The 26,648-nt window shown below is 41.0% G+C and overlaps 1 protein-coding gene and 1 non-coding gene across 2 annotated transcripts; one reads left to right on the top strand and one right to left on the bottom strand.

Moving 5' to 3' along the window:
- The first annotated feature begins 1,120 nt into the window (after positions 1–1,120).
- Positions 1,121–12,521, top strand: LOC115168740 (potassium voltage-gated channel subfamily A member 1-like). Its single transcript, XM_029724285.1, has 3 exons — positions 1,121–1,443; positions 2,028–2,271; positions 11,147–12,521. The coding sequence occupies exons 1-3, from the start codon at positions 1,121–1,123 to the stop codon at positions 12,212–12,214; spliced, it is 1,635 nt and encodes a 544-aa protein (XP_029580145.1). The 3' UTR covers positions 12,215–12,521.
- Positions 12,522–25,957: 13,436 nt separating this feature from the next.
- Positions 25,958–26,032, bottom strand: trnaa-ugc (transfer RNA alanine (anticodon UGC)). Its single transcript has one exon. It is a non-coding gene; the product is annotated as a tRNA-Ala (tRNA).
- Between the last annotated feature and the right edge of the window lie 616 nt (positions 26,033–26,648).

Raw genomic sequence — 26,648 nt, 5'->3', positions numbered from 1 at the left:
GTGTTTTAGTGGTAGTGTTTTAGTGCTGGTATTTTAGTGCTGGTGTTTTAGTGCTGGTGTTTTAGTGGTGGTATTTTAGTGCTGGTGTTTTAGTGGTGGTGTTTTAGTGGTGGTGTTTTAGTGGTGGTGTTTTAGTGGTGGCGTTTTAGTACTGGTGTTTTAGTTGTGGTGTTCATTCATCACCATGGACCCCAAACTGTGTCCCACACAAGGGTTTCCCATACTCCGTCCACATTTTTTGTTTTGACACTAACATAGATGCTTCAAATAATCAAAGCTTCATGATGAGTTCCTTATTTGAATCAGCTTTGTAGTGCTTGGGTGACAACCCAAACGTGTACCCAAGGGTTTCATGCAACGCTCCATTCAGCTGAATTGTTTATGTTGTGTGCATGCCCAAAGAGTGTTGTTGTCTGAGACTCTGAGTTTATGTCTGATAGGAAGAATGAGAGAGAGAGAGAAGTGCCAGGCAGGGCCGAGGGTAACCTTTGTGTTTATAAACCCCAGCTCAGGTTAACCTTTGTGTTTATAAACCCCAGCTCAGGGTAACCTTTGTGTTTATAAACCCCAGCTCAGGTTAACCTTTGTGTTTATAAACCCCAGCTCAGGGTAACCTTCGTGTTTATAAACCCCAGCTCAGGGTAACCTTTGTGTTTATAAACCCCAGCTTAGGGTAACGTTCGTGTTTATAAACCCCAGCTCTCAGGTCGTGGGCGGGGACACCATTTGGAGAGAGTCAGAGGGAGTGAGAAGACCAGACAGAAATAGGGAAAGAGAGAGAGAGAGAGAGAGAAACAGAAAGAGGGAGAGAAGACCAGACTTAGAGAGAGAAAGGGAGAGAGAGAGAGGACAAAGAGAGAGAGAGATAGAGGAGGAGGGTGTCAAGACTAGACAGAGAGAGAGAGAGAGAGAGAGAGAGAGAGAGAGAGAGAGAGAGAGAGAGAGAGAGAGAGAGAGAGAGAGAGAGAGAGAGAGAGAGAGAGAGAGAGAGAGAGAGAGAGAGAGAGAGAGAGAGAGAGAGAGAGAGAGAGAGGATAATCCATGCTGGTGTCAGGTTAACTAGGGCTCGCAGAGGGGGTGCAGCTGGTGCCCTTGCACACATCTCCATCTCAGTGTGTCCATGGACGACCACCTCAGCCTCCTTCAATCCCCACCTCATTCTATTACCAAGACCCACCGGGACCATCCCGACCTGCGGAACTGCGACACGGAGACAGACATCGATGTGACGATGGTCGTGGCGTGCGGCGGAGACAACATGCTGGAGGAGTCGGCAGCTTTACCAGGTCACCACTCTCTGGACCGGTATGAACAAAACCAACTGGACCACGAGTGCTGCGAGCGCGTAGTCGTCAACATCTCCGGGCTGCGCTTTGAGACGCAGCTGAAAACCCTCTCCCAGTTCCCTGAGACCCTGCTGGGGGACCCCAAGAAGAGGATGAGGTAACTGTACCACTTATATAGGTTGTTATCCTGTATTGATGATGACCCTAACTCTTACCCCAAGAAGAGAATGAGGTAACTTTACCACTTATGTAGGTTATTATCCTGTATAGATGACAACCCTAACTCTAACCCCAACAAGAGGATGAGGTAACTATACCACTTATATAGGTTATTATCCTGTATTGATGATAACCCTAACTCTTACCCCAACAAGAGGATGAGGTAGGGAAGGACTTAGTATTTACTCTACTAGTTACTGGTTACGGTTTACTATGTTTTGTGTTGTCTTAATTAACGTGTGTCGAGTTTACTGCTGACAATTAATCAATTATGTAGTAATATATAAATGTATTTATGTCTATTTATGTGTGTGCCTCTCTCTCTATGTCTCTCTTTCTTTGTCTCTTTTGTTGCCTCTGCCTGTCTGTTTGTCAATAAAGTATTACTTCATTTGTATATGTCTCTCTCCCTCTCTCTCTCTCTGTTCCCCTCTCTCTTTCTCTATCCCCTCTCTCTTTCTCTATCCTCCCTCTCTCTTTCTCTGCCCGCCCTCTCTCTTTCTCTGTCCCCCCTCTCTCCAGGTACTTTGACCCACTGAGGAACGAGTATTTCTTTGACAGGAACCGCCCTAGTTTCGATGCCATCTTGTATTACTACCAGTCGGGCGGGCGTATCAGGAGACCCGTCAACGTGCCCATAGACATCTTCTCTGAGGAGATCCGCTTCTACGAGCTGGGAGAAGAGGCCATGGAGAAGTTCAGAGAAGATGAGGGTTTTATTAAGGAAGAGGAGAGACCACTACCTGACAATGAGCTGCAGAGAAAGGTGTGTGTTGTACGTATTTTGTATCTTGAATGTCATTTTTTCTTTTCCCAAGCTTTCTCTTTAGTTCATCATTAACGTATGGTAATTGATTGAGTCACTTCCTGTGAGAGTTGTGAATAACCTGTCTATCCAACCCTATTCTCTGTCACCCTCACAAAGGTCTTTGAAGCCACAACAAGTCAGGACGTTTTTTATGCTCGTTTTTTAAGCTGTAAAAAAATAAAGGCTTTTTAATTTTTCCATGCATGACTGCCTTGATCACTACTTGAGTTTTTTTTGCACAAAGGCTTTTTTTGTTTGTTTGCTATCCAGCATGAACTTTTGTTTGTGCTCCATCTTGTGTAAACTAATACAGTATATCTCCTCTTATCTTCAAGGTGTGGTTAACACAGTATGTCTTCTCTTATCTTAATTGTGTTTATTTCACCTTTATTTAACCAGGTAGGCCAGTTGAGAACAAGTTCTCATTTACAACTGCGACCTGGCCAGAGAAAGCAAAGCAGTGCGACAAAAACAACAACACAAAGTTACACATAAACAAACGTACAGTCAATAACACAGAAGAAAAATTGAAAAATCTTTGTACAGTGTGTGCAAATGTAGAAGAGTAGGGAAGTAGGCAATAAATTGGCCCTAGAGGCAAAAATAATTACAATTTAGCATTAATACTGGAGTGATAGATGTGCAGATGATCATTTGCAAGTAGAGATACTGGGATGCAAAAAAGCTAGAGAGTAAGTAATAAAATGGGGATGAGGTAGTTGGGTGTGCTATTTACAGATTGGCTGTGTACAGGTACAGTGATCGGTAAGCTGCTCTGACAGCTGATGCTTAAAGTTAGTGAGGGAGATATAAGTCTCCAGCTTCAGTGATTTTTGCAATTCGTTCCAGTCATTGGCAGCAGAGAACTGGAAGGAAAGGCGGCCGAAGGAAGTGTTGGCTTTGGGGATGACCCGTGAGATATACCTGCTGGAGCGCGTGCTACGGGTGAATGTTGCTATGGTGACCAGTGAGCTGAGATAAGGTGGGGCTTTACCTAGCAGAGACTTGTAGATGAAAACCACACCTTAAAGGTGTAGTTAATACAGTATGTCTTATCTTAAAGGTGTGGTTAATACAGTATATCTTATCTTAAAGGTGTGGTTAATATGGTATTTTTTATCTTATCTTAACGTCTATGGCGCAGGCGTTCCGCTAGCGACCCACCTCGACATCACCCGGTGAAATTGCCAAATTCAACATACAGAAATAGTCATAATAAACTTTAAAATACAAGTGTTATACATCAGCTTAAATATTAACTTATTGTTAGTCCAGCCGCTGTGTCAGATTTCAAAAAAGCTTTTGGGCGAAAGCATACCATGCGATTATCTGAGGACAGTGCCCAGCACACAAAATCATACAAACATTTTCCAGCCAAGTATAGGAGTCACGAAACTCAGAAATAACGATAAAATTAATCAATTACCTTTGAAGATATTCATCTGGTTACAGTCACAAGAGTCCCAGCTACACAATAAATGTTTGTTTTGTTCGATAGAGTCCCTCTTTATATCCCAAAAACTCTGTTTTGTTGGTGCGTTTTGTTCAGTAATCCACAGGCTCAAAGGCGGTCAAAACATTCAGACGAATACATCCCAATAGTACCAGTAAAGTTCATAGAAACATGTCAAACGACGTTTATAATTAATCCTCAGGTTGTCTATTGTCTAAATAATCGATAATATTTCAACCGAACAATAGCGTATTCAATAGAAAGGAAAAACAACGAAGGGCGCGCACTTGGTCACGCACGCAACCAGCACTGCATGATTCTACAATCCACTGACAAAATGGTCTCATTCTTCTTCATTTTTCAGAAAACAAGCCTGAAACAATGTCTAATGTCTTGACACTTGACTTGACACTCCTAGGACATTTTGTTAGACAATGCATGCATTTTTAGTTCTATCAAGTTCATATTTATATCTAAAAACAGTGTTTTACTATGGCGTTGATGTTCAGGAAATCGTTTCCCTCCAATACCGGCAGTCAAGTCATGACGACAAAATAATTAATTAATATTAGAAAACATTGCTAAAATATTATATTGTCATTCAACGAATTATAGATTTACATCTCTTGAACGCAATGGACTTGTCAGATTTTAAATTAACCTTACTGGGAAATCACACTTTGCAATAATCTGAGCACTGCGCCAGAAAAATACGCATCGCGATACAGACTAACCGCCATGTTGGAGGAATCTAAAATCGAAAATACTATATAAATAATCCATTACCTTTGATTCTCTTCATCAGATGTCACTTCCAAAGAGTCCCAGGTCCATAACGAATGTAGTTTTGTTCAAAAAAGCTCATCATTTATGTCGAAAAACCACCGTGTTGTAGCGCATGATCTAAGCCAGCCGGACTTCACTTCACTTCAAGAATGGAAAAAATATATTTCCGTTCGTTCAAACATGTCAAACGTTGTATCGCATAAATCATTAGGGCCTTTTTTAACCAGAACATGAATAAAATTCAAGGCGGACCATTGGGTTTTCTTTTAAAACGTTTCGGAATGAGAGTACCCACCATCAAATCGCGCGCCAGGGTGAATGATGGACCATCACGTTCCATGGCTCTTATTCGGTCAGATCTCACTGTAGAACACTCAAAACACTTTGTAAAGGCTGGGGACATCTTGTGGAAGCAATAGGAAGTGCCAGAATATACCTCACCCCCTTTGTTTTTCAATGGCATAGGCTCAAAGTCAATTCAACACATCAGGTATCCACTTCCTGTCAGAATCTGTCTCAGGGTTTTGCCTGCCAAATGAGTTCTGTTATACTCACAGACACCATTCAAACAGTTTTTGAAACTTTAGGGTGTTTTCTATCCATATATAATAAGTATATGCATATTGTAGTTACTGGGTAGGTGTAGGAGGCATTTAAAAATGGGCACATATTTTTTCAAAAATTCTCAATACTGCCCCCTATACCCTAACAGGTTAATGCAGAGAAACTTAAATCAGTTGTAACTCATTTCTAACAGCATGATAAATGTGCAACCAGAGGGGGAAAAAAACTCTAGACCATCTTTACTCCACACACACAGCATACAAAGCTCTCCCTCGCCCTCTATTTGGCAAATCTGACCATAATTCTATACTCCTGATTCCTGCTTACAAGTAACAATTAAAGCAGGAAGCACCAAAGACTCAGTTAATAAAAAAGTGGTCAGATGAATCTGATGCTAAACTATAGGATTGTTTTGCTAGCACAGACTGGAATATGTTCTGGGATTCTTCCGATGGCATTGAGGAATACACCACATCAGTCACTGGTTTCATCAATAAGTGCATTGATAGCGTCATCCCTAAAGTGACTGTACGTACATACCCCAACCAGAAGCCATGGATTAAAGGCAGCATTCGCACTGAGCTAAAGGGTAGAGCTGGCGCTTATAAGAAATCCCGCTATGCCCTCTGCTGAACCATCAGACAGGCAAAGCGTCAATACAGGACTAAGATCAAATCGTATTACACCGACTCCAATGCGCGTCGGATGTGGCAGGGCTTGCAAACCATTACAGACCACAAAGGGAAGCAAAGCTGTGAACTGCCCAGTGACACAAGCCTACCAGACGAGCTAAATAACTTCTGTTCTCGCTTCAAGGAAAGCAACACTGAAACATGCATGAGAGCATCAGCTGTTCCGGATGACTGTGTGATCAGCTCTCGGTAGCCAATGTGAGCAAGATCTTTAATATACAGGTTAACATTCACAAGGCCGCAGGGCAAGATGGATTACCAGGACGTGTATTGCGAGCATGCGCTGAACAACTGGCTAATGTCTTCACTGACATTTTCAACCTCTCCCTGTCCGAGTCTGTAAAACCAACATGTTTCAAGCAGACCACCATAGTCCCTGTGCCCAAGAACACTAAGGTAACCTGTCTAAATGACTACCGACCCATAGCACTCACGTCTGTAGCCATGAAGTGCTTTGAACGGCTGGTCATGGCTCACATCAACACCATTTTCCCAGAAACCCTAGACCCACCTCCAATTTGCATAGCGCCCCAACAGATCCACAGATGATGCAATCTCTATTGCACTCCACACTGCCCTTTCACACCTGGACAAAGGGACACCTATGTTAAAATGACACAGGGTACCGTACGAAACCACAAATTACCTCTAAGCTATGCGGCGTAATCTCAAAACTTTTAAAGGAGGAACCACTGTATATTTAGCCTCGCAGTTGTTGTTTTACTGCTACACTTTAATTATTTCTTACTTTTATTTCTTACTTTTTTTTTTGAAATGTCTTAAAACTGCATTGTTGGTTAATAACCTGTTGGGGATATGGGGCAGTATTGAGAATTTTGGAAAAAATATGTGCCCATTTTTAACTGCCTCCTACACCAACTCAGAAGCTAGAATATGCATATTATTGTTCAGGTTTGGATAGAAAAAACCCTAAAGTTTCTAAAACTGTTTGAATGGTGTCTGTGAGTATAACAGAACTCCTATGGCAGGCAAAAATCTGAGAAGGTTTCATGCAGGAAGTGGCCTGTCTGACAAGGAGTCGTTCTTCTTGCCTCTGTTTATTGAAGAGTAAGGATCTTAGCTGTAACGTGACAATTCCTAGGGCTCCAATAGGCTCTCAGAACCCGGGAAAAACAGGAACGATGACGAGGCAGCCTCAGGCTGAAACAGATTATCGCCTTTTCCAAGTGTCCCATTAGGTGACAATGGAATGAGGCGCGTGCGCGATTCGCCCCCGTGGAGAAATTTCATTCGGCTGTTTAGCTTATTGCAGATTCCCGGTCAGAATATTATCTCTTTTCTACGAGATAAATGGCATAAAAATTGATTTTAAACAGCGGTTGACATGCTTCGAAGTACGGTAATGGAATATTTAGAATTTTTTTGTCACGTCATGCGCCATGCCCGTGACCGTGATTTAGTATTCTGATAGTGTCTAGAACGCATGAACAAAACGTCGCTGATGGAACATAACGATGGATTATTTGGGACCAAACCTACATTTGTTATTGAAGTAGAAGTCCTGGGAGTGCATTCTGACGAAGAACAGGAAAGGTAAGCCCATTTTTCTTATAGGAAATGTGATTTTGGTGAAGGCTAATCTTGCCGGGTGTCTAAATAGCTAGCCCGTGATGGCTGGGCTATGTACTTAGAATATTGCAAAATGTGCTTCATCCGAAAAGCTATTTTAAAATCGGACATATCGAGTGCATAGAGGAGTAATGTATCTATAATTCTTAAAATAATTGTTATGCTTTTTGTGAACGTTTATCCTGAGTAATTTAGCAAACTGTTAGTAAATTCCCCGGAAGTTTGCGGGGGGTATGCTTTTTCTGAACGTCACATGCTAATGTAAAAAGCTGTTTTTTGATATAAATATGAACTTGATTGAACAGACATGCATGTATTGTATAACATAATGTCCTAGGTGTGTCATCTGATGAAGATCATAAAATGTTAGTGCTGCATTTAGGTGTGGTTTGGGTTTTTGTGACATTATATGCTAGCTTGAAAAATGGGTGTCTGATTATTTCTGGCTGGGCACTCTCCTGACATAATGTAATGTTTTGCTTTCGTTGTAAAGCCTTTTTGAAATCGGACAGTGTGGTTAGATTAACGAGAGTCTTGTCTTTAAATAGCTGTAAAATAGTCATATGTTTGAGAAATTGAAGTAATAGTATTTCAAACGATTCAAAATCGCGCCACTGGATTGAAGTGGCTGTTACGTAGGTGGGACGAATTCGTCCCACCTGCGCCAAAGAGGTTTTTAAGGGCTTGTAATTAAGCATTTCACTGTAAGGTCTACACATGTTGTATTCGGCACATGTGACAAATAAAATGTGATTTGATTTAATAAAAAATGTTCTGTCACCTGTTCTATTCGGCGCATGAAACAAATACAGTTTGGTTTGATTTGATCATTAAAGGTGTGGTTAATACAGTATATCTTATCTTTAAGGTGTGGTTAATACAGTATATTGTGGCAGATGTCTGGAAGAGGTGAGGGGATTGGTTATTGAGGAGCGATACCTTGCAGCCCGCTGGCTCCACCCCCGAGCCTTATATGAACGTCCTGCCCCAACGAGGCGAGGTTGTGGGTCTTTAAGCCAGGGAGTGCTTGGGGATAAAGGAGGAAGCAGCCTGCACAAAGGGTAGAGTATCGATAGAGAGTCCTGCGTTATGAAGAGTGGGAGAAGAGAGAACAATATCTGTGAGATTACCCGTTGTGACGTGCACTGTCGGATTACCCCCCTTGTGTACCGAACCGGATTTGCTGAGGACCCGAGATTTAGGACTACCCCTGGAGAATAGAACGGACAACGAGAACGGCTTGTGGACTGTGAAGTAACTGGTGAATTCCCCCCTCTTCCCCAGTGTACCAAATTCCCTAATAAACTCCCCATTTGCATTCTAGTTGTGCTACTAGTGCATGTTTTGTTATTGAACTTGGTGACGTGGAAACCTCACACCCTTGAGCCTACTACAATATATTACCTTAAAGGTGTGGTTAATACAGTATATCTCATCTTATCTTAAAGGTGTGGTTAATACAGTATATCTCATCTTAAAGGTGTGGTTAATACAGTATATCTCCTCTTAAAGGTGTGGTTAATACAGTATATCTCATCTTAAAGGTGTGGTTAATACAGTATATCTCATCTCATCTTAAAGGTGTGGTTAATACAGTATATCTCCTCTCATCTTAAAGGTGTGGTTAATACAGTATATCTCCTCTCATCTTAAAGGTGTGGTTAATACAGTATATCTCCTCTCATCTTAAAGGTGTGGTTAATACAGTATATATCCTCTTAAAGGTGTGGTTAATACAGTATATTTCCTCTCCTCTTAAAGGTGTGGTTAATACAGTATATCTTATCTTAAAGGTGTGGTTAATACAGTATATCTCATCTTAAAGGTGTGGTTAATACAGTATATCTCATCTCATCTTAAAGGTGTGGTTAATACAGTATATCTCATCTTAAAGGTGTGGTTAATACAGTATCTCACCTCATCTTAAAGGTGTGGTTAATACATTATATATCCTCTTAAAGGTGTGGTTAATACAGTATATCTCCTCTCATCTTAAAGGTGTGGTTAATACAGTATATCTCATCTTAAAGGTGTCGTTAATACAGTATCTCTCCTCTCATCTTAAAGGTGTGGTTAATACAGTATATCTCCTCTCATCTTAAAGGTGTGGTTAATACAGTATATCTCATCTTAAAGGTGTGGTTAATACAGTATATCTCATCTTAAAGGTGTGGTTAATACAGTATATCTCCTCTTAAAGGTGTGGTTAATACAGTATATCTCATCTTAAAGGTGTGGTTAATACAGTATCTCACCTCATCTTAAAGGTGTGGTTAATACAGTATATATCCTCTTAAAGGTGTGGTTAATACAGTATATCTCATCTTAAAGGTGTGGTTAATACAGTATCTCACCTCATCTTAAAGGTGTGGTTAATACAGTATATCTCCTCTGAAAGGTGTGGTTAATACAGTATATCTCATCTTAAAGGTGTGGTTAATACAGTATATCTCATCTTAAAGGTGTGGTTAATACAGTATATCTCATCTTAAAGGTGTGGTTAATACAGTATATCTGATCTTAAAGGTGTGGTTAATACAGCATATCTCCTCTTAAATGTGTGGTTAATACAGTTTATCTCCTCTTAAAGGTGTGGTTAATACAGTATATCTCATCTTAAAGGTGTGGTTAATACAGTATCTCACCTCATCTTAAAGGTGTGGTTAATACAGTATATATCCTCTTAAAGGTGTGGTTAATACAGTATATCTCCTCTCATCTTAAAGGTGTGGTTTATACAGTATATCTCATCTTAAAGGTGTCGTTAATACAGTATCTCTCCTCTCATCTTAAAGGTGTGGTTAATACAGTATATCTCATCTTAAAGGTGTCGTTAATACAGTATCTCTCCTCTCATCTTAAAGGTGTGGTTAATACAGTATATCTCCTCTCATCTTAAAGGTGTGGTTAATACAGTATTTCTCATCTTAAAGGTGTGGTTAATACAGTATATCTCATCTTAAAGGTGTGGTTAATACAGTATATATCATCTTAAAGGTGTGGTTAATACAGTATATCTCATCTTAAAGGTGTGGTTAATACAGTATATCTCCTCTGAAAGGTGTGGTTAATACAGTATATCTCATCTTAAAGGTGTGGTTAATACAGTATATCTCATCTTGAAGGTTTGGTTAATACAGTATATTTCCTCTCATCTTAAAGGTGTGGTTAATACAGCATATCTCCTCTTAAAGGTGTGGTTAATACAGTATATCTCATCTTAAAGGTGTGGTTAATACAATATATCTCATCTTAAAGGTGTGGTTAATACAGTATATTTCATCTTAAAGGTGTGGTTAATACAGTATATCTCATCTTAAAGGTGTGGTTAATACAGTATATCTCATCTTAAAGGTGTGGTTAATACAGTATATCTCATCTTAAAGGTGTGTTTAATACAGTATATCTCATCTTGAAGGTCTGGTTAATACAGTATATTTCCTCTCATCTTAAAGGTGTGGTTAATACAGCATGTCTCCTCTTAAAGGTGTGGTTAATACAGTATATCTCATCTTAAAGGTGTGGTTAATACAATATATCTCATCTTAAAGGTGTGGTTAATACAGTATATCTCATCTTAAAGGTGTGGTTAATACAATATATCTCATCTTAAAGGTGTGGTTAATACAGTATATCTCATCTTAAAGGTGTGGTTAATACAGTATATCTCATCTTAAAGGTGTGGTTAATACAGTATATCTCATATTAAAGGTGTGGTTAATACAGTATATCTGTTCTCCTCTTCAAGGTGTGGTTGCTGTTTGAGTACCCTGAGAGCAGTGGTCCTGCGCGGGGGATAGCCATTGTCTCCGTCCTCGTCATCCTCATCTCCATCGTCATCTTCTGCCTGGAGACGTTACCGGAGTTCAGGGAGGACCACAAGGAGCCAGTCCCTGTGGCTTCCGTTAACGGCACCGAACCGTACTTCTCCTCTCCATTCTCCGACCCGTTCTTCGTGGTGGAGACGCTGTGCATCATCTGGTTCTCCTTTGAGCTGCTGGTCCGATTCTTCGCTTGTCCCTCCAAGGCCACCTTCTCTAGGAACATCATGAACATTATAGATATCGTGGCCATAATACCGTATTTTATAACGCTGGGCACGGAGCTGGCAGAGCAGCAGGGGAACGGGCAGCAGGCCATGTCCCTCGCCATCCTCAGGGTCATCCGTCTTGTCAGGGTGTTCAGAATCTTCAAGCTGTCCAGACACTCCAAGGGGCTCCAGATCCTGGGCCAGACCCTGAAGGCCAGCATGCGGGAGCTTGGCCTTCTCATATTCTTCCTCTTTATTGGAGTCATCCTCTTCTCCAGTGCTGTTTACTTTGCAGAGGCCGATGACCCAGATTCCGGCTTCAGCTCCATCCCAGACGCCTTCTGGTGGGCCGTGGTCACCATGACTACCGTTGGCTACGGCGACATGCACCCAATTAGCATAGGCGGGAAGATTGTTGGTTCGCTCTGCGCCATCGCTGGTGTGCTGACCATCGCCTTACCCGTCCCCGTCATCGTGTCCAACTTCAACTACTTCTACCACCGGGAGACGGAGGGCGAGGAGCAGACGCAGTACCTCCACGTGGGCAGCTGTCAGCCGCTGGCGGCCGAGATGGACGATGGGCGGCGGGTGAGGAAGAGGAGCAGCTCTTCATTGCTCAGTAAGAGTGAGTACACGGTAATAGAGGAACACAGAGCACTGAACAGCAGTACCTTCAAACAGCAGCAGAACTTCTCAACAACAACCGCTGCTACCATGACAACCGTGACACACAACATCACAGCGAACAGCATCAGCATTAGCAAGAAGATTTTTACGGATGTCTAGTCTACGGTGTCGTAACAGACTCTTGGATTAATGGACAGTCTGTAGTGCTTTAACAGCTGCATAAAGCGCTTTAGGTTATATGGGGATAAACTCAGCTCATCCACCACCACTGCCTCCTGCACCTTAGTACCTAATGGGGAAAAGATATGAGATACATGTACATGATATAGACATACCACTGGGCTGTACTCTGAATCTTACAATAAAACAGCCAGTATGCATTTCTGTCTGGAGACCGAGATATGCAGCTACAAAGTTTTATATAGCCATGTCTAAAGACAGAGAGAGACAGCTACAGAGCTGTATAACCATGTGTGGAGACAGAGAGACAGCTAGAGCTATATAACCATGTCTGGAGACAGAGAGAGACAGCTACAGAGCTATATAACCATATCTGGAGAGAGACAGCTAGAGTTATATAACCATGTCTGGAGACAGAGAGAGACAGCTACAGAGCTGTATAACCATGTCTGGAGACAGCGAGACAGCTACAGAGCTATATAACCATATATGGAGACAGAGAGAGACAGCTACAGAGCTATATAACCATATGTGGAGACAGAGAGAGACAGCTACAGAGCTATATAACCATGTCTTGAGACAGATTTACAGCTTTATAACTATGTATACTCAGAGCAGAAACAAGCATCTTTCCATGTGTTCTATTCACAGTAAAAGAGTGCCTCATTCAAATGATTAGATTCTATGGTTTCATCTGTGTTTAGGGGCTGGAGAGACAGGTGGACTGTGCTTATTCCACCTCTGGGCACTAAATAGTCTGTTGTTCAGTCAATCCAGATTTTGATCTATTGGTTTATTGATTAATCCATCACTACACCGGCAAAATAAAACACCATCTTAGATGGAATATAAACCACCAGAGATTTAGATTCTACATAAAACACTAGAGATTTAGATGGAAAATAAAACACCAAATATTTTGAAGGAATATAAAACACCAGAGATTAGTTTCAACATAAAACACCAGAGATTTAAATGGAAAATAAAAAAACTGATATTTAGATTCAATGTAAAACAATAGAGGTTTAGATTCAACATAAAATACTAGAGATATAGACTCAATTTAAAACACCAGAGATTAAGATGGAATATAAAACACCAGAGATTAAGATGGAATATAAACACCAGATATTTAGATGGAATATTAAACACTAGAGATTTAGATGGAATATAAACACCAGATATTTATATGGAATATTAAACACTAGAGATTTAGATTCAATGTAAAACACCAGAGATTTAGACGGAATATAAAACACCAGATATTTAGATGGAATATTGTCACATTCGTTAGATGAAGGATCGGACCAAGGTGCAGCGTGAGTAGCATTCCACATAATTTATTATAAAGTGAAACGAAATGCAATTACAAAACAAATCAAGAATAGACGAACCGTGACTACAATATAACTATACATAAACAGTATCCCATAACCCCCAAGTGAAAAACAAGCTACTTAAGTATGATCCCCAATTAGAGACAACGATTACCAGCTGCCTCTAATTGGGAATCATACCAATCACCAAACATAGAAAAACTAAACTAGAACCCCACATAGAAAATAACAACTAGAAAAACCCCTGTCATGCCCTGACCTACTCTACTATAGAAAATTAAAGCTTTCTAGTACAGTCCCCCCCCCCCCAAAGGTGCGGACTCCGACCGCAAAACCTGAAACAACAAAAAACAAGGGAGGGTTAGGGTGGGTGTCTAGTGTCGGTTGCGGCTCTGGTGCAGGACGAAGAACCTTCTCATCCCGCGGATCATCCCGCATCGGAGGCGGTTCTGGTGTGGGACGAAGAACCCTCTCATCCTGCGAACCCGCAATCATAGGAGGTGGCTCTGGTGCAGGACGAAGAACCCTCTCATCCTGCGAACCCGCCAGCATCGGTGGAGGCTCTGGGCTGCCAACCGTCACTAGAGGCTCTGGGCTGCCGACCGTCGCTGGAGGCTCTGGACCGCAGACTGTCGTTGGAGACTCCGGACCATCTCAAGAGGTTCCGGACTGTGGACTGTCGTTGGAGGTTCCGGGCTGTGGACCGTCGTTGGAGGTTCCGGGCTGTGGACCGTCGTTGGAGGTTCTGGACTTGGCAGGCGCACTGGAAGCCTAGTGTGTGGAGCCGGGACAGGTGGCACCAGACTGGTGACACTAGACTGTGGAGGCGCACTGGAGGCCTGATGCGTGGGACCGGTACAGGTGGCACCGGACTAGTGACACGCACCTCAGGGAGAGTGCGAGGGGCAGGCACAGAACGTACTAGACTGGGGAGGCACACTGGAGGCCTGATGCGTGGGACCGGTACAGGTGGCACCGGACTAGTGACACGCACCTCAGGGAGAGTGCGAGGGGCAGGCACAGAACGTACTAGACTGGGAAGGCACACTGGAGGCCTGATGCGTGGGACCGGTACAGGTGGCACCGGACTAGGGACACGAACGTCAGGGAGAGTACGAGGAGGTGACACAGGACGTACTGGGTTGTGAAGGCGCACTGGAGACCTGGTGCGTATAGCCGGCCTCAATTGTACCGGAACTTTAACACACTTCTCAAGATGAGTATGAGGAGCTGACACAGGTGGCACTGGACGACTAACACGCTCCTCAGGGCGAATGCCGTGCATACTACGCCAAACCAACAGCTCTGTCTCTTCACTCTCCTCCAATTTATCCAACAATTCCTCAAACGTCTCTAAATCTCCCCTCCGTTCACTCTCCTCTAATTTATTCAATATCTCCTCAATGGACTCTGACTCACCCCAATATGCCTCTTTGCTCTCCGACTCGCCCCTCGGCCTCGCCAACCAACCCATGTTCCCCCCCAAAAAAATATTTTGAGGTTTCTTCTTGGGCTTGTGTCGTGGCCGCAAACCCTGTCGTTGACGCTGTCCTTCCTTCACCGCTTGCGTCTCCTGCCATGGAAGGTGATCCTGTCCTGCCTGGATTTTCTCCCAAGTCCAGGATCCCTTCCCATCCAATATCTCCTCTCAAGTCCAGTATGTCCTCCACTCCTGGTCACGCTGCTTGGTCCTGGTCGGATGGAATATTCTGTCACATTTGTTAGATGAAGGATCGGACCAAGGCGCAGTGTGAGTAGGGTTCTACATAATTTATTATAAAGTGAAATGAAATTACAAAACAAGTAAATAATAGATGAACCGTGACTACAATGCAACTATACATAAACAATATCCCATAACCCCCAAGTGAAAAACAAGCTACTTATTTATGATCCCCAATTAGACACAACGATTACCAGCTGCCTCTAATTGGGAATCATACCAATCACCAAACATAGAAAAACTAAACTAGCACCCCACATAGAAAATAACAACTAGAAAACCCCTTGTCATGCCCTGACCTACTCTACCATAGAAAAAAAAGCTTTCTATGGTCAGGACGTGACAAATATAAAACACCAGAGATTTAGATACAACATAAAACACTAGAGATTTAGATGGAATATAAACACCAGATATTTAGATGGAATATAAAACACCAGAGATTTAGATGGAATATAAACACCAGATATTTAGATGGAATATAAAACACCAGAGATTTAGATGGAATTTAAAACTCCAAAGATGTTGATGGAATTTAAAACTCCAGATATTTAGATGGACTATAAAAAGCCTGATATTTAGTTGGAATTTAAAACACCAGAGATTTAGATGGAATTTAACCTGTTGGGGCAAGGGGGCAGTATTTGGCCGGGCTATGTACTCAGAATGTTGCAAAATGTGCTTTTGCCGAAAAGCTATTTTAAAATCTGACACCGCATTGCATAAAGGAGTTCTGTATCTATAATTCTTAAAATAATTGTTATGTATTTTGTGAACGTTAATTGTGAGTAATTAAGTAAATTCACCGGAAGTTTGCGGTGGGTATGCTAGTTCTGAACATCACATGCTAATGTAAAAAGCTGGTTTTTGATATAAATATGAACTTGATTGAACAAAACATGCATGTATTGTATAACATAATGTCCTAGGAGTGTCATCTGATGAAGATCATCAAAGGTTAGTGCTGCATTTAGCTGTGGTTTGGTTTTTGTGACATATATGCATGCTTTGAAAATGGCTGTGTGATTATTTTTGGCAGGGTACTTTCCTGACATAATCTAATGTTTTGCTTTCTCTGTAAAGCCTTTTTGAAATCGGACAGTGTGCTTGGTCCACTCCTTACGACGCCCGTGACATTGACATTTTGCAATATTCTGAGTAGATAGCCCGGCCATCACGGCTAGCTAATTTGACACCCACCAAGTTTGGCCCTTACCAAACTCAGATTTACTATAAGAAAAATTGGATTACCTTTGCTGTTCTTCGTCAGAATGCACTCCCAGGACTTCTACTTCAACAACAAATGTTGTTTTGGTTCCAAATAATCCATAGTTAAATTCAAATAGCTCCGTTTTGTTCGTGTGTTCAGGTCAGTATCCGAAGGGTGACGCGCGAGCACATTTCGTGACAAAAAAATTCTAAATATTCCATTACCGTACTTCGAAGCATGTCAAACGCTGTTTAAAATCTATTTTTATGCTATTTTTCTCGTGAAATAGCGATAATATTCCAACCGGGCGACATTGTATTCATTCAAAGGCTGAAAGAAAAAATGGAGAATTCACATGAACGCGCATCTCCAGTGTCACTGTTCTCAGCCTGACCACTCACAAAATCTCCTGCTGTTTTTCGCCCAGAGACTGCAGAGACGTCATTCCACTTTCTGGCACCTTCTGAGAGCCAATGGAAGCCTTAGAAAATGTCACGTTACAGCAGAGATGCTGTATTTTTGATAGAGATGCCACAGAAGGAGAACAAATTGTCAGACAGGGCACTTCCTGTATGGAATCTTCTCAGGTTTTGGCCTTCCATATGAGTTCTGTTATACTCACAGACGCCATTCAAACAGTTTTAGAAACTTCAGAGTGTTTTCTATTCAAATCTACTAATTATATGCATATTCTCGTTTCTGGGCAAGAGTAGTAACCAGTTTAAATCGGGTACGTTTTTTATCCGGCCGTGCAAATACTGCCCCCTAGCCCCAACAGGTTTTAACAGAGATTAAGATAGAATCTAAAACACCAGAGATTAGTTTAAACAAAAAACATTAGTCATTAAGATTGAATATAAAACACCAGATATTTTGCTGGAATATAAAACACTAGAAATTTAGATGGAATATTAAACACCAGAGATTTACATGGAACATAAAACACCAGAGATTTACATGGAATTTAATACACTAGAGATTTAGATCGAATTTAAAACACCAGAGATTTACATGGAATTTAAAACACCAGATATTTAGTTTCAACATAAAACACTAGAGATATACATGGAATTGAATACACTAGAGATATAGATGGAATTTAAAACAACAGAGATTTAGATGGAATTTAAAACACCAGAGATTTATATGGAATTTAAAACTCCAGAGATTTAGTTTCAACATAAAACACTAGAGATTTAGATGGAATATAAAATACCAGAGAATTAGATTGAACTTAAAACAAAAGAGATTTATTAGAAAAATAAAACACCAGATATTTAGATGGAATATAAAACACCCGATATTTAGATGGAATATAAAACATCAGAGATTTAGATGCAATGTAAAACACCAGAGATTTAGATTCAACATAAAACACTAGAGATATAGATGGAATTTAAAACACCAGATATTTAGATAGAATATAAAACACCAGACATTAGTTTCAACATAAAACACCAGAGATTTATATGGAATATAACATGCCTTATATTTAGTTGTAATATAAAACACCAGACATTAGATTCAACATAAAACACCAGAGATTTATATGGAATATAACACGCCTTATATTTAGTTGTAATATAAAACACCAGAGATGTAGATGCAATATAAACTACAAGAGATTTAGATTCAACTTAAAACACTAGATATTTAGATGGAATATTAAACACCAGAGATTTAGATGGAATATATATTAACAGAGATTCAGATAGAATCTAAAACAGCAGCGATTAGTTTAAACAAAAAACATTAGTGATTAAGATGGAATATATAACACCAGAGATTTTGATGGAATATATAACACCAGAGATTTTGATGGAATATATAACACCAGAGATTTTGATGGAATATATAACACCAGAGATTTTGATGGAATATAAAGTACAAGTGTCACGGCTGTTCAAAGGATCGGACCAAAATGCAGCTTGTTCCTAGTTCCACATATTTATTTATTCGGTGAAACTAAATGCAATACACTAAATACTTAAAACACAAAAAACAACAAACTGTGACGCAGAGAGGAAAACACACTACTCAAAAGATAATCACCCACAAAAACAGGTGGGACCAACATCAACATAAATATTACCTCCAATTAGTGGTAACGAGGATCAGCTGCCTCCAATTGGAGGTCAACCCAAACAACCCCAACTTAGAAATAGACAAACTACAACTTAAACATAGAAATAGACAACATAGAAAAACCACCCAAAACACCCCCTGTCACACCCTGACCACTCTACTATAGAAAATGACCTCTTACAAGGGTTAGGGCGTGAAAACAAGAGATTTAGATTCAACTTAAAACACTAGATATTTAGATAGAATATTAAACACCAGAGATTTAGATGGAATATATATTAACAGAGATTCAGATAGAATCTAAAACACTAGAGATATAGATGGAATTTAAAACAATAGAGATTTAGATGGAATATAAAACACCAGAGATTTAGATTCAACATAAAACACCAGAGATATAGATGGAATGTAACATGCCTTGTATTTAGTTGTAATATAAAACAACAGATATTAGTTTCAACATAAAACACCAGAGACCGTAATCCCATAGAAAATCTGTGGAGGTAGCTGAAGGTTCGAGTTGCCAAGCGTCAGCCTCGAAACCTTAATGACTTGGAGAAGATCTGCAAAGAGGAGTGGGACAAAATCCCTCCTGAGATATGTGCAAACCTGGTGGCCAACTACAAGAAACGTCTGACCTCTGTGATTGCCAACAAGGGTTTTGCCACCAAGTACTAAGTCATGTTTTGCAGAGGTGTCAAATACTTATTTCCCTCATTAAAATGCAATCATTTTATAACATTTTTGACATGCGTTTTTCTGGATTTTTTTGTTGTTATTCTGTCTCTCACTGTTCAAGTAAACTTACTATTAAAATTATAGACTGATCATTTCTTTGTAAGTGGGCAAACATACAAAATCAGCAGGGGATCAAATACTTTTTTCCCCCACTGTAGATGTATTTTGAAACACCAGAGTTTTAGATTCAACATAAAACACTAGAGATTTAATTTCAAAATAAAATACTAGATACTAAATACTAAAATACTAGATATTTAGATGGAATATAAAACAGCTGAGTTTTATATTGATTTTGAAACACCAGAGATTTAGATGGAATATAAATCACCAGAGATTAAGATGGAATATAAAACACCAGAGATTTAGATGGAATATAAAACACCAGAGATTTAGATGGAATATAAACACCAGAGATTTAGATGGAATATAAAACACCAGAGATTTAGATGGAATATAAAACACCAGAGATTTAGATGGAATATAAAACACCAGAGATTTAGATGGAATATAAAACACCAGAGATTTAGATGGAATATAAACACCAGAGATTTAGATGGAATATAAAACACCAGAGATTTAGATGGAATATAAACACCAGAGATTTAGATGGAATATAAAACACCAGAGATTTAGATGGAATATAAATCACCAGAGATTAAGATGGAATATAAAACACCAGAGATTTAGATGGAATATAAAACACCAGAGATTTAGATGGAATATAAACACCAGAGATTTAGATGGAATATAAAACACCAGAGATTTAGATGGAATATAAAACACCAGAGATTTAGATGGAATATAAACACCAGAGATTTAGATGGAATATAAAACACCAGAGATTTAGATTCAACATAAAACACTAGAGATTTATATTCAACATAAAACACTCGATATATAGATGGATGTCACGTCCTGACCATAGTAAGATGTTATTTTCTATGGTAGAGTAGGTCAGGGTATTTCTATGTTGGTTTGTTTGGGATGATCTGCAATTAGAGGCAGCTGGTCCTCGTTGTCTCTAATTGGAGATCATACTTAAGTAGGGGTTTTTGCACCTGGGTTTTGTGGGTGATTCTTTTTGAGTGGTGTTTGTTTCACCTCTGCGTCACGGTTTGTTGTTTTGTGTATTCAGTTTATTTATGTATTGCATAGTTTCACAGAGTAAATAAAATGTGGAATGACACACACGCTGCACTCTGGTCTGCTTCTCCTTTTGACAGCTGTGACAAATATAAAACACCAGAGATTTAGATGGAATTTCAAACAACAGATATTTTAACTTTCCATTAGTCTCCAATACTACAGCACTCTAGTGTGTATTAAGGATTTATAGGAATGTGTTTATTATTAGGTACCTGGGATAGGATATAGTAATCCTTCTAAGCCCCCCCCCCCAAAAAAAAAGATATAGATGTACTATTGTAAAGTGGTTGTTCCACTGGATATCATAAGGTGAATGCACCAATTTGTAAGTCGCTCTGGATAAGAGCGTCTGCTAAATGATGTAAATGTAAAATGTCAAAGAGACATACAGATCACACACACACACACACACACACAGCGGAACATACCTTCGTTGTGATGTGGTCTTCATAGCAACGGTCTGTTGTATCCAGGCACGGTTTCCATGGCACCACTGTTTTCCTGGTTAACCTTCCAGATGGCCTAGGACTCTGATGGAGCCAGCCTGAAGATTTCCAAACACCGCTCTCATCTAGTCTCACAGAGAAGAGAGAAGAGTCTCCACACCTCTGTGCACCTTGGAGCAGGAGAGACAATAACTGCTGGAGTGAGAATTCAAACAGTGTCTGCTTACTGTATACTGCTCACACGTACACAAGTAACCTTTAACAAAACGTTTAGTGATGCGTATCAAAACAAAGTTACGTCAGATATCTCCTCAGCCTTTAATAAGGACTGTGTTACCAACACACTGTTTGTTGTTACGTCAATCAATCAAATGTTTTTATGAAGCCCTTCTTACATCAGCTGATTTCACAAAGTGCTGAACAGAAACCCAGCCTAAAACCCCCAAACAGCAAGCAATGCAGATGTAGAAGCAGGGTGGCTAGGAAAAACTCCCTGGAAAGGAAGGAACCTAGGAAGAAAGCTTGAGAGGAACCAGGCTCTGAGGGGTGGCACGTTCTCTTCTGGCTGTACCGGGTGGAGATTATAACAGTACATGGCCATTAAGGCCAGATCGTTCTTCAAGATGTTCAAACGTTCATAGATGACCAGCAGGGTAAGATAATCATCATAGTGGTTGTAGAGGGTGCAACAGTTCAGCACCTCAGGAGTAAATGTCAGTTGGCTTTTCATAGCTGATCATTCAGAGGTCGAGACAGCAGGTGCAGTAGAGAGGGAGAGAGAGAGAGAGAGAATGAGAGAGAGAGAGAGAGAGAGTGAGTGAGAAAGAAAGAGAGGGAGAGAGAGAGATGGTCAAAAACAGCAGGTCCGGGACAAGGTAGCAGGTCCAGTGAACACGTCAGGGTTCCATAGCCGCAGGCAGAACAGTTGAAACTGGAGCAGCAGCACGACCAGGTGGACTGGGGATGGGAAAAGCCAGGAGTCATCAAGGCCGGTAGTCCTGAGGCATGGTCAGAGGGGAGAGAGAGAGAAAGAGAGAGAGAAAAGAGAATTAGAGTGAGCATACTTAAGTTCACACAGGACACAAGATAAGACAGGAGAATTACACCAGATAACAGTACCCCGGCACACAGACTACTGCAGCACAGATACTGGAGACTGAGACAGGGGGAGGGGGTGTTCGACAATACCCCCGGACAGGGTCAACCAGGCAGGATATAACCCCAATCAGTTTGCCAAAGCAGAGCCATCACACCACTAGAGGGATCACTGGTTTGAATCCAGGCTGTATCACATCCGGATGTGATTGGGAGTCCCGTAGGGCGGCGCACAATTGGCCCAGCGTCGTCTGACTTTGGCCTGGGTAGGCCATCATTGTAAATAAGAATTTGTTCTTAACTGACTAATCTAGAAGTGACAAAAGCGTGGAATAGTGTTTCTACCTAATTCTGGGGCAAAGAAATTCCGATTTTTTTTCAATGTTATGAAAATGGAAAATAGCTTCCCTTGAAATACTGTATTCTTGATACGTATGTTCGACAAAAGATAGACCAGGGTCCAGAGTAAAGCCTAGGTCAGACAGCAGATCTCTTTGTTTCTTGGGACCTAGAACTAGCATCTCTGTTTTGTCCGAGTTTAAAGGTAAAACATTTGCCACTATCCACTTCTTTATGTTTGAAACGCAGGCTTCCAGGGAGGGAAATTTTGGTGCTTCACCATGTAAATGTTCAGTTGTGAGTGGTCCGCATAGCAGTGAAAACTGATATTGTGTTTTCTGAATGACATCACCAAGAGAAAAACAAGAGAGTGGTCGTAAAACATTACCTTGAGGAACAAACCGTTCACAGAGACGAACTGATATATTTCCAACAGATAAGATCAAATCCAGGCAAAAAAAACGTATCCATGTAGACCAATCAGGGTTTCTAATCTCTCCAACTACTTGCACATTCATCTTCTGCACATCTACCATTCCAGTGTTTAATTGGGTTTCTAATCTCTCCAACTACTTGTCTCCAGTTCTCTGCTGCCAATGACTGGAACGAACTGCAAAAATCACTGAAGCTGGAGACTCATATCTCCTTCACTAGCTTTAAGCACCAGCTGTCAGAGCAGCTCACAGATCACTGCACCTGTACATAGATCATCTGTAAACAGCCCATCTATCTACCTACCTCATCCCCATACTGTATTTATTTATCTTGCTCCTTTGCACCCCAGTATCTCTACTTGCACATTCATCTTCTGCACATCTACCATTCCAGTGTTTAATTGCTATATTGTAATTACTTCGCCACCATGGCCTATTTATTGCCTTAACTCCCTTATCTTACCTCATTTGCACTCACTGTATATAGACTTTTTGTTTTCTTTTGATCTACTGTATTATTGACTGTATGTGTTGTTTATTCCATGTGTAACTCTGTTGTTGTTGTATGTGTCGACTTGCTATGCTTTATCTTGGCCAGGTTGCAGTTGCAAATGAGAACTTGTTCTCAACTAGCCTACCTGGTTAAATTAAGGTGAAATAAATAAATAGATAAAAATAAAAAAGAATATGGTGATCGATGGTGTCAAAAGCAGCACGAAGGTCTACTAGCACGAGGATAGATGCAGAGCCTTGGTCTGACGACATTAAAAGGTAATTTACCCCCTTCACGTTTGCAGTCTCAGTACTACAATGGGGTGTAAAACCAGACTGGAGCATTTGTATGCGTGGTCTTCAGGAAGGCAGTGAGTTGCTGTGCACCAGCTTTTTTCTAACATTTTTGAGAGGAATAGGAGATGCAATATAAGGCTGATAGCTTAGAAACATTTCCAGGTCAAGGTTTGGCTTTTTCAGGAGAGGCTTCATTATTGAAACTTTTAGTGAATTTGGTACACACATAGGGAGTCATTTATTATGTTCAACATAGGAGGGCCAAGAATTGGAAGTAGATCTTTCAGTAGTTTAGTTGGAATAGGGTCCAGGAGAGAGCTGGAAGGTTTAGAGGCCATGACTATTTCCGTGAATGTGTTGAGAGATACAGCATTAAAAAACTAGTGTTCATGAATTCATCACTGCTGAAAGTGAAGGCCTTCCTCACTTGAGGAATGTTTCTTTTTAGTTAGCTTTGTGACTGAATACATTTAGGATTGTTCTTATTCTCCTCAATTAGGTTGGAAAAATAGGATGATCGAGCAGCAGTGAGGGCTCTTCGATACTGCACGGTACTGTCTTTCCAAGCTAGTCGGAAGACTTCCAATTTGGTGCAGCGCCATTTCCGTTCCAATTTTAAAGAAACTTGCTTCAGGGTCTGGGTATTGTCTGTATACCAGGGAGCTAGTTTCTTATGACATTTTTTGTTGTTGTTTTTAGCGGCATCAAGGGTATTACGTAAGGTGAAGTGAATTATTTGTTCACGATTGTAAATGTAAGAAGATGGCGGTCCAATAGTCCAAGATTTTAAAGAAAAACATTTAGATCCACAAAAATCTATTCCACGGGACAAAGTAGATCCAGGGTATGATTGTTCAAAACCCACTGAGTCAATGATATCTCCAAAAGCCTTTTGGAGTGGGTCTGTGGACTTCTCCATGTCAATATTGAAGTCACCAAAAAATGTAAATCTTATCTGCCATGACTACGAGGTCCGGAACTCAGTTAGGAATGCTGTATATGGCCCAAGAGGCCTGTAAACAGTAGCTATAAAAAGTGATTGAGTAGGCTGCATAGATTTCATGACTAGAAGCACACCACTGGGGATCTAGTCACTACTGAAACCAGGAGGTGAGTCATCATTTAACACAGTAAATTCATCAGGCATGAGCCATGTTTCAGTCAGGCCAATCACATCAGGTTTATGATCAGTGATTAGTTAATTGACTATAACTGCCTTGGAAGTGAGGGATCTAACATTAAGTAGTCCTATTTTGAGATGTGAGATATTATTACAGTCTCTTTCAGTAACGACAGGAATGGAGGAGGTCTTTATTCCAGTGAGATTAGTAAGGCCAACACCGCCATGTTTAGTTTTGCCCAACCTAGATCGAGGAACAGACACGGTCTCAATGGGGATCGCTTAGCTGACTACACTGACTGTGCTAGACTCCACTAAGCTGGCAGGCTGGCTGGCTAACAGCCTGCTGCCTGGCCTGCACCCTATTTCATTATGGAGCTAGGGGAGTTAGAGCCCTGTCTATGTTTGTAGATAAGATGAGAGCACCCCTCCAGCTAGGATGGAGTCTGTCACTCCTCAGCAGGCCAGGCTTGGTTCTGTTTGTGAGTGAGTCCCAGGAAGAGGGCCAATTAACTACAGTTTCTATTCTTTTGGGAAGGGCAGGAAACAGTTTTCAACCAACAATTAAGTTGTGCAAGTCTGCTGTAGAGCTCACCACTCCCCCTAACGGGGAGGGGGCCAGAGACAATTACTCAATACCGACACATCTTTCTAGATAAGTTAAATGCTGAAGTTATGTTTCACATATTGACGACCTCTGGCTGGTTCATTCTAACATCGTTGGTGCCGACATGTACAACAATATCCCTATAGCATCACCACTCACCAGTTTTTAATGGAGTCGCCAATGACTAGGGCTTTCAATTTGTCAGAGCTAATGGTGGGAGGCTTCGGCGACTCAGACCCTTTAATCGGTGGAGGAGAGATCTGAGATTGCTCGGGCTGTGACTTCGGCTCATTGCTTAGTGGGGGAAAACTGGTTCAAAGTTTCTCTCGGCCCAAATGAGCGACACCGGTTCAACATGCCGACAGAATATCAAGCAAATGTTTTTTTGGGGGGGATTTATACTACTATCTGTATAAAACCTGTGGCACAGAGACTGTTTCATCATTTTCTACACATAAATTGCTGTTACCTAACAATTGCATCTGAAACTGAGCTTGCAACTCAGCTATCCTCACCATAAGGAGATAATTACATTTTACATTTATGTCATTTAGCAGACGCTCTTATCCAGAGCGACTTACAGTAGTGAATGCATACATTACATACATTACATACATTTCAATTCATACATTTTCTTTTCTCCCCGTACTGGCCCCCCGTGGGAATCGAACCCACAACCCTGGCGTTGCAAACACCATGCTCTACCAACTGAGCCACAGGGAGGCCTGTATGTTAAGAGTACGTCGACTGCCATGAGAAGACAATACGTTACTTAGCTCTTTTTTTGTCAGACATCTCTTCAGCCTCTAATAAGGACTGTTGCATCACCACCCAGACCCAGAGACACTCCTCACCCACAGAGGACCACCAGCGGAGGGACAATGACAGTGACATTGAGTTGAACAAGCACTACCAGAGTATTACATCATGACAACAACCCAACCGCAGGACATGAAGAGACGTGAGAAGTCGTTCAGCTGCGTTGACAGGACAGTCACCACCAGGGGAATTATGAAAGAACAGGATGGGAGGGGAGATGATGGTTAGTGGTCCTGTCTGGCTCAGGGTTAGTGGTCCTGTCTGGCTCAGTATACGTGGTTGTGGTCCTGTCTGGCTCAGTATACGTGATTAGTGGTCCTGTCTGGCTCAGTGTCAGTGGTTAGTGGTCCTGTCTGGCTCATTATAAGTGGTTAGTGGTCCTGTCTGGCTCATTATAAGTGGTTAGTGGTCCTTTCTGGCTCAGTATCAGTGGTTAGTGGTCCTGTCTGGCTCATTATAAGTGGTTAGTGGTCCTGTCTGGCTCAGTATACGTGGTTAGTGGTCCTGTCTGGCTCAGTGTCA

This window comes from Salmo trutta, chromosome 30 (assembly GCF_901001165.1).
Source record: "Salmo trutta chromosome 30, fSalTru1.1, whole genome shotgun sequence".
NCBI lineage: Eukaryota > Metazoa > Chordata > Actinopteri > Salmoniformes > Salmonidae > Salmo > Salmo trutta.
This window is presented reverse-complemented; position numbering and strand designations above follow the sequence as displayed.

Bases quoted from the DNA above. Each gene is read 5' to 3' on its own strand.
- LOC115168740 (XM_029724285.1), top strand. From the start codon at position 1,121: ATGGACGACCACCTCAGCCTCCTTCAATCCCCACCTCATTCTATTACC. The intron at 1,444-2,027 runs GTAACTGTACCA...CCCTCTCTCCAG, and splicing joins GACCCCAAGAAGAGGATGAG to GTACTTTGACCCACTGAGGA. The intron at 2,272-11,146 runs GTGTGTGTTGTA...CTCCTCTTCAAG, and splicing joins ACAATGAGCTGCAGAGAAAG to GTGTGGTTGCTGTTTGAGTA.